This window comes from Fistularia commersonii, chromosome 29 (assembly GCF_037954325.1).
Source record: "Fistularia commersonii isolate RoL2024-O1a breed Wild chromosome 29, RoL_Fcom_v1.0, whole genome shotgun sequence".
NCBI lineage: Eukaryota > Metazoa > Chordata > Actinopteri > Syngnathiformes > Fistulariidae > Fistularia > Fistularia commersonii.
Window position 1 is genome coordinate 9,996,396 of NC_141312.1, and position 13,136 is coordinate 10,009,531.

A 13,136-nucleotide genomic window follows, 5' to 3' on the forward strand; every position below is an offset into this window, starting at 1 on the left:
CGTGGCTTCGTAAGAAGCATTTCAAGGTCCAGGAGTGGCCTAGTCAGTCTCAAAATCACAACCCCATAGAAAATCTTTGAAAGGGAGTTGAAAGTCTGTGTTGCCCAGCGGCAGCCCCAAACATCACTGCTCTAAAGGAGATCTGAATGGAGGAACGGGCCAAAATTCCAGTAACAGTGTGTGAAAACCTTGTGAAAATTTGCAGAAAATGTTTGACCTCTGTCCCTGCCAACAAAGTGTATATAACAGTGTTCCCCAAACTAAGTCCAGGGAGCCGGATATGGTCCGCCTCCAGATTTTGCCCGGCCCCTAAATAATACCTGAGATGCATTATGATTTTTTTTTTTCATTCTGGTCATGTAATCGTGACTTGTACATGCATAGATCATAACATTCTGTTCCACAATTCTGCAGTCTGTGCCGTATCTGAAACCCCTCCCTCAAAAAAAAAAAAAAAAAATCCTGGGCATAACCCTGTCAAATGACACGGAATAAAGGCGAAAAGATTAGGTAAGAGAAAAATAGATTCAGAATGCGGGGTATTTAACCTGCAGTGGACAAACGTTTTTTTTTTTTGTTCAATTCAAAGAAAAGGCTGTTTGTCTCATCTGTCAAGAGACAGTGGCTGTATTCAAAGAACACAATCTGCGCTGACAAAGACAAATATGATAGCTTGCAGGGCCAAATGCGAGCAGACAAACTCTCAAAGCTAAAAAGTGGACTGTTAGCTCAGCAGAGTACATTTGTATGCCAAGCTCAGCTGAACCGGTTCTCTTTTTGAGCGAGCTTTCCGGTTGCACAACTGATAGCAAGCAGCTGTAAACCTTTCACTGATGGAGAATTTGTCATGAAATGCAGTCAATATCTTTAATGTTGTGAGTCTGTTGGCGACTACAATCACAAGACGCATTGAAGAAATTGAAGGTAATGTATATACCCAGCTGCAGCGGAAGACAAAAGAATTTAATTTTTCTTCATTTGCATTGGATGACAGCATGGATGTGCAGGACACAGCCCAGCTGCTAATTTTTATTTGTGGAGTTAACGCAAACTACGAAATGTGCAAGGATCTGGGAGCCCTCCAACGGGACTACGTCTGGGGAGAACATTTTTGGCAAAGTATGCCAAAAAGTTTGCCTAATTCACCAGCAAGTACTGTGTTGCAAAGTGTTGAAGTGGGATTCTGTCATGAAGGTTGTGGCTTCATAAGAGCGAAGGGACTTAAACACAGGCCGTTCCAACAATTCCTGTCTGAACTGGAGTCTGCACATGGCGATGTGCTGTACTACACAGAGGACCTAATTTGCGACATGTATTCCCACATAAAAGCATTTGAGGTGAAACTAGCGCTGCTTTTGGAACAAGTGAAAAAGAACAACTTCATCTATATTCCTGCTACCTGAAACCTCTCTGCAGAGAACCCAGCGGTCCTGTTCCCTCCTGAAACGTGTGTGGAAGCGCTGAAAATGCTGAAGGCAGCGTTAGTTCGGTGAGCGATTCCGTGATCTACATGTTAATGCAAAAGATATCCGCCTTTTCCAGAACCCCTTTGTTTCCGACATTGATGAAGCCCAGCCTTCTTATCAGTTTGAGTTGGCCGAGTTACAGAACTGTGATGTCCTGAAAGATGCATTCAAGCCCAACAGTCTCATTGACTTCTATGCCGCCCTCCCAAACAACACTTACCCTAACATTAAAAAACACGCAAGGAAGATGTCCACACTTTTTGGCAGCACGTATATCAGTGAGCAAACCTTTTCACGCATGAAACACCTGGATGAGATCATGATTGACAGATGAACATCTCCATCAGTGTTTGAGACTTGTTGTGACTAAAATAGAAGCTGACATTGAACTTCTCACCAGCCAGATGCAGGCCAACAGTTCACACTGATGAACATATATTGGTAAGATTACTTTTCTGACTTGAACTGGCCATTCTGAGTAGAAACAAACATATTTGTAATGAAATCTACTGGGGTAAAATCCATTCTACAACCATACTGGTAGTGAAAAGTGTTGTGCTGGTATCAGTTTGATTTCATAGCCTGCTTGCTTTCTGTTTTTCACAGTGAATTTGATATGACAACAGTTGTGTCTACAAGAATGTTGATGTTCCTTGGTCTTTTTTTCTGTGAAAAACTTGAAAAGGGTTGTTTAGTTATTATTTATTTCATAAATAGTTTTATTCATTTCATCAATAATGTTATTTATTTTCTGTTTTTTTTTCCTCTCAAGATCCCAGAAAGGGTTAATTTTTGGTTATTTGTGGCTTTCTGGAAAACGATAATTGTTTACGTTTAGACACCTCTGTGATCATCACACTTTTTGTTACTAACTGGCCTGGCCTCCCCATCAGAGAAGAGAAAAGTTATTTGGCCCTTGCAGGAGAAAATTTGGGGACCCCTGGTATATAACAAGTAAAGTATTGAGATGAACTTTTGTTATTGACCAAATACTTATTTTCCACTATCATTTGCAAATAAATTCTTTTAAAAAAACAGGACTGTGATTTTCTGGATTTTTTTTTTTTTTGCATTCTGTCTCTCACAGTTGAAGTGTACCTATGATGAAAATTCACTCTCATGTTTTTATGTGGGAGAACTTGCACAATTGGTGGTCTGACAGAAAACTTTTGTGCCCCGCTGTACATACACACACACATACACACACAGAAATACACGGAAACAAAACATACCACTACACTGACTATGAGAAGTAATCCAAATTCTCACAAAATGGCATACTGTGCTTCACAAAATTATATATTACTATTAACCAATATACAAACTCTGATGGAAGAATGGGATTAAATATTGACGTCAGATATTTACTTAACAAAACCTTTTAAATAAGCATTAGAATTGAAAAGAAATTCAGTGTCATCAGTAAACAGTCTTTCCTATAAAGCCAGTGTTGCCTTCAGTTGTATGTATTAATAGTCAATTTAAACCACATTGAGATGTTTATATTAGATATGGTTAATAAATATATGTATATCTGTAGAGGTTCTCAGTCATCCAGGTCACGGTGAATTCATGTCAATCTTCTTGTCAATTTAAACAATAAATACATCTGATTGTGCAGTCATTTGGACGGGCATGCAGGGGGTTCATCCATAACTATGTGTATTCCAGGTACTGGGTGAGCAGATTAGGGAGAGGGAGGACCGGAAGAAGCTTCAGTCTGGCTCTTCCGATCAGGTTCCTGATCTTTAGTCGGCATAACTGGCAGAGACTTCTTGGAGAAGCTAAAATAAAACAGATACATTTATTCACAAATAATTTCAAGATCTTGAATGTATGCCATCAGCATGTTTGCACAAAGCTTTTCCTTAATGTGTAAATGTGGACGATGAGGAAAGTGTGAACTTCTGAGGCAGAAGTACCACCTACTTGGTACAGACACCCAAATATAATATTTTGGGATTATTGGATTATGTAAAATGTCCCTGTCTTTTGAAATATGTTGGTGGTATTCCTGAACATTTTCTATACGTATTCTTAAATTCCTTTGATTGTTATGAAGCAACGTGTTTTTTACTCTGGACAGTCCAAAACCATGCAGAGGGTCAACTAGAGATATTGCTCATAACTGTGAATGCGAATTCATCTCGATATGCGGCCCTGTGATCGACTTGTGACTGGTCCAAGTGCACAATAATCGCTGGATAATGAATGAATTAATCTAAAAGCAAAAACGGGTCAAAACAGGCAAACATCACAATGTGACAGGGCATCTATGGAGTACTTCAGTAAAGTATGAACTAAAAAAAGAAGAACAATTGAGGGGTCAGTTAGGGGCTGAAAACTAGTAGTGGAACATATTACATTCTTACACACCTTGGCAAGGATGTGCAAAGTATAATGCAAGTTTTCGGGCAGTGTCTTAGACCCAGTGCAGGATAAGATACCTTCAAATGTCAGTAGCAGCTTTTGTGTTTCTCCACCAGGAAGAGATAGGTTCACTGGTCGTTGGTTGTTGCTGTTCTTGAGGTTGATGTCAGCTCCATATTCCAGTAACAATGATACCTGATCAGCACGGTCCTGTCTGACAGCTTCGTGTAGAGGACTTTCACCTCCCCTGCCTATGTTAACACTGGCTCCTAAAAAAGGTGTACAAGGAGAAAAGGAAAAAGAAGAAAGAAGGAAAACCCTTTATCTTAATAATCTTATAGATCTTATAAAACAGCGCAATTGACCCATTGTGGATGAACCATGAGGCATCGGCAGCCTCTAAACCAGGGGTGTCAAACTCAAATGCACAGTGGGCCAAAATTCAAAACTGGGACAAAGTCCCAGGCCAACATTGATATTTATTGAAAAAAATCTTCCCCCAGATATAATGATGAACCTTTTCATATGGACGGACCCAGACAAGTTTTGCTTAAAAACTAAATATGGAACAAGCATAGCTTAATACTATACAATATATAACTTAATATTGCACACATGCAAAATCCTATTGGCTGCCAGTATTAGCATAAGTTTCGCTATGACAACTGTACACAGGAGAGAAGGCGTTTATGGGTCCTGTTGTGATTTTCCTGCCAAAACAGCAGCAGAAATTCTTGGATTTGTAGAATTAGGGATACACGCACTGTAGACGATAACCGCGGGCCAGCTCTAATAGTCATTTGGTATAGCTTTGCGGGGCAAATATAATTATAGTCCGGGTCAAATTTGGCCCGTGGGCCAGAGTTTGACAACTATGCTCTAAACAGTGCCTGGGGAGCACTTAGGGGTTCCATGTATTGCTCAACACTTTTACAGGCTTGGAGGAGCTAAAAGAACAAACTAGAAACAACTGCTTCCAATACAACCGCTTTTATCACCGAGCCCCATTGTCCCTGAAAAACAATGAATTATAAAGGACACTGGAAAATAAATGGGAAACACATTCACACAGCACTGTGTTCATCTGTGTGTGTGCGTGTGTGTGTGTGTGTGAGTGTGTGGGTCAGAGGGAGTTTGATAAAGGCTTACCTCTGTGTAGCAGTATCTCTGAACAGGCTGTATGCTGATATTGACAGCTCACATACAGAGGGGAGCCAAAGTGCGACACTTCAGTGTTTGGGTCTGCTCCGTGAGACAACATGGATTCTACACAATGGCTATTACCTGCATATAAACACATAAGTGCACACATTTGTAGTAATACAATATCATGTTATTGAGAATGGCTCTCTTAATATCAAGTCTAAAATAGTGACAGTTGTATCAGAGGAAAATAATGTTATATTTACTTATATGACAGGTCATAAAAATATAATACTTGTTTCAAATTTTGCAAAAATGTTGACAGCTGCACACTGTGGCAAAATTAAAAGTTGGAGCTACAGATAAACACTGAGATGTGATGAGATATCCGGGAAACAAAAGTTGTTGTTTTTATCCCTTGTATTACCTCTTTTACAAGCTTCATGTAGAGCTGAAGGGAAATGTGCATGTTGCATGTGTGTCCTTGCTCCATTTTGCAGCAGCAGTTCCAAACAACCCAAACTCCCAGAGGCACAGCAGTTGTATAGCGGAGTTACACCATCAATTGTTGCAGCATCAACCTACAAACAAATACGTTGAGAAATGTTTAAAAGTCAATTACCCACACATGCATAAATGGCACTACACCACAAACTAATTCTTTAATAATGATGAGGATAATAAAGGTAATAGTTACATTTGCTCCAGCATGAATTAAAGCTCTGACGCAGGCTACGTGTCCTGACAGGCAGGCTTCATGCAGGGGAGTCACATGATCAATGGTGACAATGTTCACACAGTATCCCTAAAAACAAAAGAGCAAAGAATTAGGATGATATTAGAAGAGCATACCAGTTTGTGTGTCTCACTTGAATGATTTCTGAATTAGCGATATAGTGTCACATAATGTTCACCGAGTTACAGTTTAGATACATGACTTCCTTTTGTGGATGTCCAACTGTTTACTCTGTTTTTAGCAGATTTCCCTTTGATTTTCTTTGATTTGAGAATTTATTTTTAAAATTATCACCTCCACACATGAATGATTACATAAAAGTTTACTAACTTGCTCTGAGCTTACTAATTCACATGGGAGGATGTCACAGATGACAAACTTCATATTCCACAGGACCCTGGACAATAAGATTTACTGGAAACCAACACGTACCGAATAGTTTTTGCTGTTTGACAGAAAACCACCGAGGGGTGTTCGATAAACACCGAATACTAGTACACTTCAAATCCCACAACATCCTGAGGCAAAGATTGGTGCAACACAAAGACAAAACACCCAGGCACAAGATTGAAAATGTGGTGTATGCTGTCACCTGCGCTGAGGATTGTGATGACATCTATATTGGGGACACAACACAACTGCTTACATAAAAAGCTGTATTGGGATCCATCCCAAGAAAGATTCGCTTACAGAGACCGGGCCTATCTGCGCTCTCCAAACCACCCGGAAAGATCCGACACTGGAACCAGAGCCTGGTAACTACCACCTGGGCCTCAGTCCAAGTGGGTCAATGGGTTTCCCCCCAGTGTTTCACATTCTGAGAATGTTGGCTTCACCTTTTCAACTTTAATCCAGATATGTCCCAAGAAGGTATACTTTTGTCCCCACCCCCTAACGACACCGCTTTGACCGAATTTCTACACAAAAACTCTCCCTTTTGTATTATCGTGACTTAGACCGGCCCCCAACGTTGGTGGTTATATTCAGAAACTACCCACAGTCCAGTTTAAAACGGAAGAAGCTTTTCGGAAGAGAGATGAAACACCTTCAAGGGAAGAAAATCAAGTCCGGTTGCTACGAGAAGAAAATTTTATCTATCAAAACTTTTGTGTTTACAAAATATAGCTGTCTTTAAATAGTACAACAAAGGACCATTATGATTCATTTTTGTCTTTGACACAGCAAAACTGCATATTGTATAAGGAGCCTCAGGCCACTTGGGAACTCTGTGCACTGTATGTCTGTGAATGTGTTTGTTTGTGTGTGTGTGTGTGTGTGTGTGTGTGTGTGTGTGCAAGATTACCTGGGCCAGCAGAGTGCGAAGGGCCAACAGACGTCCCTGAGAGGCAGCTTCATGGAGAGGGGAGCGATCTGCCCAGGATCCTGGAGATAAAAGAGATAAAATAGTATTTTCATACAGTACTGCAGCCACTCGGGACAAGGCTAGGAACATGATGATGATGGGGATGACATATTGTCCAATTAATAATTAAACAAAAAATTAGACAATTTAAAATGACTCTCATTGAAGTTATATATGAGTGAGTATCCCAAGATAATTCCTATGCACTCATTGAAAAAGATTTTATTCATTCATATAAAATTCAGAAAAATGCTAAATGTATGACATTTTATATATTTTTGACAAAATCATTTACATTTTCTGGATGATGAATGTTCATCCATTTTTACATGTCAATGCTTCAGCTTACAGATTATCAGTGGTTGAGATGAGGAAAATGAATGGGTATAGGGATATTTTTTCAAAAACTCATCTTATTAGGTTCAAGATTTTCTTTAGCATTTTCTTTTATTTTTTGTACATATGATCTTTTATTAATTTTATTAATTTTTCTTGCTTATAAAGTCTTTGTTTTACAGGTTATATGGTGTGTATATCTGTGAAGTGTGTTCATATAGTTAGTTAGGGAGTGTGTAAAAGCAAAAAATGGCATTACATAGCACTCAAGATTCAAGATTCAAAGCATTTATTGTCACATGTACAGTGTAGCAACGTGTTTCCCTGTACAGTGAAATTCCTACTTTGCAGTCTGCAGTGCATTGGGATATGTGCTCGTAGAAACGTGTAAACATCATCATAAAGATGATTATAGATATGAATGCGAACCTTGCAATAGAACAGTGACTGTGCAATAAGATGTTTAAGTGCAGCTTGGTGTGCAACTCACAAAGTTTACTCACTTATTATCAGTGTTGTTTCTATGCTGTGTACATGACAATAAAACATCTTAAATCTTTCTATAATTTTTCATGCATTGCCCTTCTTTTACATGTCTTAGTTTTTTTTTTAAAGGGTTGTAATAAACTTATCTAACTTAAATGAATTTATCCAACAGGCCTGTTCTCTAGAATAAGTCAATACCTTTATGGATATGGTATTAAGGGTCTATTTCCAGGGAGCATATGTTGATAAAATGAGCGCATCCCAAAGGCATCTGTGTAATTTCCCCTTCAAGTTTCAAAGCACAATTTTCCATGCATGTCCTTTGACAGCTTACAAGCAGAGTTATCTTTTTTATTTTCTTTTGTGAAAATGATGCTCAATTACACTTGAAATGCAACACATACATAAATGAATTATAGGTCAAGTAGTTACATGTGAGCTTGATAAGAAATAAAACCTTTAGGCGATATAAATAAATAGTCCCTTAAATAGTCTTACCACATGTATGCAGTGAATTCTGTTCACGGGATGAATGTAAATTACTAATTGATTATTTTGTCAATGTTTCCTTTACTCCAGAAATTGCTAGTTTGTATGGTGTATTTGAAGATGTTCAATCATCATCATCATCATCCTTATGTTTGATAAGTTGGAAATGTTTGGCAGCTTAAAGAATGAAGTAAGTCATCAAAATAAACGTACAAAGGATGCTTATTATGATTTGTCTTCTGACTGTTCGGGTCTTTCAGGTCTACAAGTTTATCGAAATACCACAGGGAAAAGTCTTAAGCAGGTAATAAATAGATTATGGACGCGGTGCTTGTACGAGTGTGGCTAGTTAGTTAAATTTGCTTCAATATTCATTGCACTTTTAGCTGTAGGTCTCATTTGATATAAATAACTTCTTTCTCCATCTTATTCAAAATGATTTCATCCCATGATAAACCCCATCTGCCAGGCCACTTTAGCATTATACAGGGGGCTGATTTCACTTAACAAATCAATGCATTTCACTGATGTGCTGTAAATAACTTAATGTAACAAATAAAGAATTTCTTCCCCTTCAACATACATACATTCTACTCATTTATTGTTGAGTCACTGAAGCCATATAATTAAGCAGAAAGATGCTGTTTCATATTTTGTGTGACTTTTTTGCTCAGGTATACTATATTTAGGTTTATTTCCTAAATTCTATCGAATACTATCGATTTTTAGCAAATTACAGTCTTACAGCAACCTACCGGACGTATTGTTTCAACATTAAGAAGTTGAAAAGAACAAAAAGAAGACAATTAAAAAAGATGAAACCATTTAATAACAAAATATATGGTTTAAACCAAAAAATATAATTACACACGTAACATCTTCAGCATGCTATCTGTCTTCCTAGTCTTTAAACCCGGTGATCTCTTTCTGAAACGCTATGCAGCAATCTCAATTTATACCACAGAAACATACCCACACATAAATAAAAACACATAAAAACAAACAGACAGACACAGGTTCACACACACACACACACACACACACACACACAAATATCTATGTGGCATAAGACAAAACATACCATTACATTCAATAAATCCAGTTACTGTTTAACACAGTACATTGTGGGAACTGCAAATTACCCAGAACAAACTCTCAATCAGTTGGCTGTCTGTTTGAAATGGCAGATAAGTATTGTTAGACAATCTGCAAAGTCATACTTACGCCTGATCCTCATTGGTTGATTCATGCACTTTTTTTTCTCATTACACAGTTCTCTACTCAATACTCCATACTTGATTTATTCATTTGTATACAGTATATAATCTGTTTAGGTGACAGTGCATATAAGTGTGTGGAGCTCTGTGGATCAAGAAAAATAAAGTGACCAAGATACCTTAATCGAGGTTATATTCTTGAGGTGCACTTATATGTAATCCCACCCATAACTTTTTCTTCAATTCCGACCAGGGGACCTTTCTGTGTGGAGTTTGCATGTTCTCCCCATGTGTGCGTGGGTTTCCACCAAAAACATGCAGGTTAATTGGAAGAAACTGGAAAAATTGCCCCGGATGATTGATTGAGTGAGTGAATGTTTATTGTTGACTATATATGTGGCCCTATGATTGACTGGTGACCAGTCCGGGGTTTACCCCACTTTTCCCCCGATGACAGCTGGGATAGGCTCCAGCGTCCCCCGCAACCCTGAGTGCAGGATAAGCGAAAGAAGATGGCTTGATGGATGGATATCATTCTCAGTTTAAGAGAGGTGCAGAGAGGTATGTTGATCACTGTTTGAAATTACATATTGCTAAGTAAATATTTCTAGCAAAAACTTCATGTTATTTCTCTCATAAATACAGGCATTCATCAATTTGACGAGAGGAATAAGATAAGATAAAATGAGATAAGATAAGCTTTATCAATCCCCATAGGGGAAATTCCTTTGTCACAGCAGCGTAACAGTTATAATGTCAGAGAAAAAAAACAACAAAAAAATAGGAGATAAATATTAATATAAATATGAGTATAAATATAAATAGAATGGTAGATGTCAGGATATAGCAAGACAACATACAACAACAACAACAAACAACAACAACAATAACAACATCAGGGATGAAAATGGGCAACATCAAGGAACAGTGAGGTTGAAAAATACACAACTATAACTAAAGACTATGGAAAACTATTGACTGGTTGTGGAATTTTTTTCTGTGTGGGGAGGTTACTACTTTTGTCCATATCTAATTAAAATAGTGAGACATTTTTATCTTATATGTGCAATGGAATGAATCAGCAAACCACAGTTCAGTTCAATTGACAACAACAGATAGAAAGACAGAACATTAGGGAGGGTATCATTTTCACAATATTCAACTATTTTCTATGCAATACATAGACAGTTGTGATCAGTGTCTCTTCTCTGTCAGCCACCTGCACATCTTTTAGTTTGTCACACATAAATGTTGCAAAGTATGTATTTTGGTGATTCTGCATTGATCTATATCAACAGGGCAATCACTTCCAAAAAATCTGAATCCAAAATGAATTGGAAAATCTAAATAAGACTGAACAATCGAGCATTTTTTGTCACTGTCACGTACTCTGAAATGCAGGAAACATGATGAGCTCAACAGCAGCCATTCTAAACGGTCTTAAAATCAGAAAGCACTAGGTGTAAAGGCAGTTTCCATAATATCATCAATAGCATAAAGGCCAGTACTTAGTTGAATTTACACAATACACCTGCTATCAATGTACATTTACAAAGCAAACAATGCTCAGTTATTAACCAATCATGTATTATCTATAGAGCTTATCCTGCACTCCTGGCCGTTTTTTGAATTAACCAGTTCATTATAAATTACCAGGGGCCTTGATCTAAGTAACAAGAAAGCTGCCATATGCTGCAAATATGGTCACCCTGTAGGTTGTGAGAACGCTGTTATAAATTTAGATTGGTCACTTCAGACCTTTTGCCTGACTCAGCTTTTGACTTGCTTTAAAAAAATATATATGGCATGTTTTTTCAAGGTTGCAAAAGATAGTTGTTTACTTTTCACCAAAATTCAGTGGAAACACAAATCCCTCTCCCTTGGACTACGGTGCATTGATCTACAATAATCACATGTGGTTATTTTCCAACAATATTACATTATTATTTGTGGTCCATGTAAGAAATAGTCCAATCTAAGAAATAGATATAACTATTTTTCTGTGAAGGTCAAAGTATTGGCCACATTTCCAAATAAGTTAGAAAGTAGGACGAGATATTCCCTTTTAAATGTCTAATTTTATGCTTGAAAAAGCACGCACAGATGGATGACCCTCTGCGGGACACACCCCTGTTGACACATTTGTCAGTAACTTGAAGCGCAGTCCTGCTAACGGACGGGCAAAAATATCTCTAAAGCTTAACTGCGGAGGTAAGACTTAGCTCTCATTCACAGGCGTAGTGCGGTACCTTGGCTGGTCAAAATACCCCAGCAGGCCCTTTTCCTCTCCGACCCGTGCTCATGGAGCGATCCGACATCAGCACACCTTTTCCGGGACGCGTCTGCAGCCACACACGTTACCTTAGGCATGTTCCTGCGGTTGCATGCACGGTGCACCGACAAGCGCATAGCGATCCAAGCTGGCAGTGAAAGCCTGGAGAGGGCGGGGATTGGAAGGCGTAAAGCGCTCTGATTGGACGACACATGATGTTGTTGTTGTTGTTGTTTTAGACACACGCAAGATCCTCACATGTAAATGCACGTGTGAAAAACATCCATGAAAGGGTTCATTTATACGTGATTGCGCGGCGTGATCGTCTGACCGTCCTACATGTGACTTCATTTCCTGAACACATTTCCAAACACACTTTCCAAATCGGAAAACCAAGTAGATGCTCTTGTCCGCAGGATATGGTGGCCCTCGATTCCTGGCAGTGCTACTTCATAGATGGGGCTTTACATGAATGGCCTTTTTGAAATAAATAAGCATCATTGCAGTATGATAACATGCCATTAAGAAGCACAAATCCTAGCTTTTTATTGGTTATTTGGTTATATTTTGGTCATATATGACTAAGCCAAAGACTGCATGCCATTTAGCAAGGTTGGCAAGACACCTGTGTTATCGAAAGCATATCTATCTATCTATCTATCTATCTATCTATCTATCTATCTAGATAATCTCGTTCAAATCTTTGTACTTAAGACCTTAAAACACTTGATAGCCTTAACCTTGACAATTTATATTTTATTGTATTTCTTATTCTCCCTCCTTACTACTATTATCTATTATTGTTATGTTCTTGCTTGAAACTCTTGCACAACAATTTCCTTTTGGATAAATAAAGTTGTTCTTATCTATCTATCTATCTATTTATCTATATCCGTATCTATATCCGTATCTATATCTATAGCTATATCTATAGATATATAGATATATAGATATACATCCATCTTCTACCCGTTATCCTGCACTCAGGGTCACAGGGGATGCTGGAGCTTATCCCAGCTGTTATCAGGCGAGAGGTCGGCTACACCCTGGACACTCTGGGGTAAACCCTGGACTGGTCGCCAGTCAATCACATGTCCCTTATTGGTTTATAGTGGGATATTACTGTGCCATTGCTAGGCAAAATAGAAAAACTCACCCATCGATCTCCTCCCAGACAACCTGCGTGAACGGACAGTGCTTGACGCTGCCATCAAGCACCATTTAGGCCACTGTTTCCAGATTGATGACTCCCATGAGT

The 13,136-nt window shown here is 38.5% G+C and overlaps 1 protein-coding gene across 1 annotated transcript; it reads right to left on the reverse strand.

Moving 5' to 3' along the window:
- Positions 1 to 2,712: 2,712 nt before the first annotated feature.
- Positions 2,713 to 12,039, reverse strand: LOC147216957 (ankyrin repeat and SOCS box protein 5-like). Its single transcript, XM_086176558.1, has 7 exons — positions 11,856 to 12,039; positions 7,019 to 7,098; positions 5,677 to 5,784; positions 5,407 to 5,560; positions 4,986 to 5,120; positions 3,914 to 4,105; positions 2,713 to 3,250 (listed from the first exon to the last, which is right to left on the reverse strand). Exons 1-7 carry the CDS (start codon positions 12,013 to 12,015, stop codon positions 3,123 to 3,125), a joined length of 957 nt encoding a protein of 318 aa, XP_086032684.1. The 5' UTR covers positions 12,016 to 12,039; the 3' UTR covers positions 2,713 to 3,122.
- Positions 12,040 to 13,136: the final 1,097 nt, after the last annotated feature.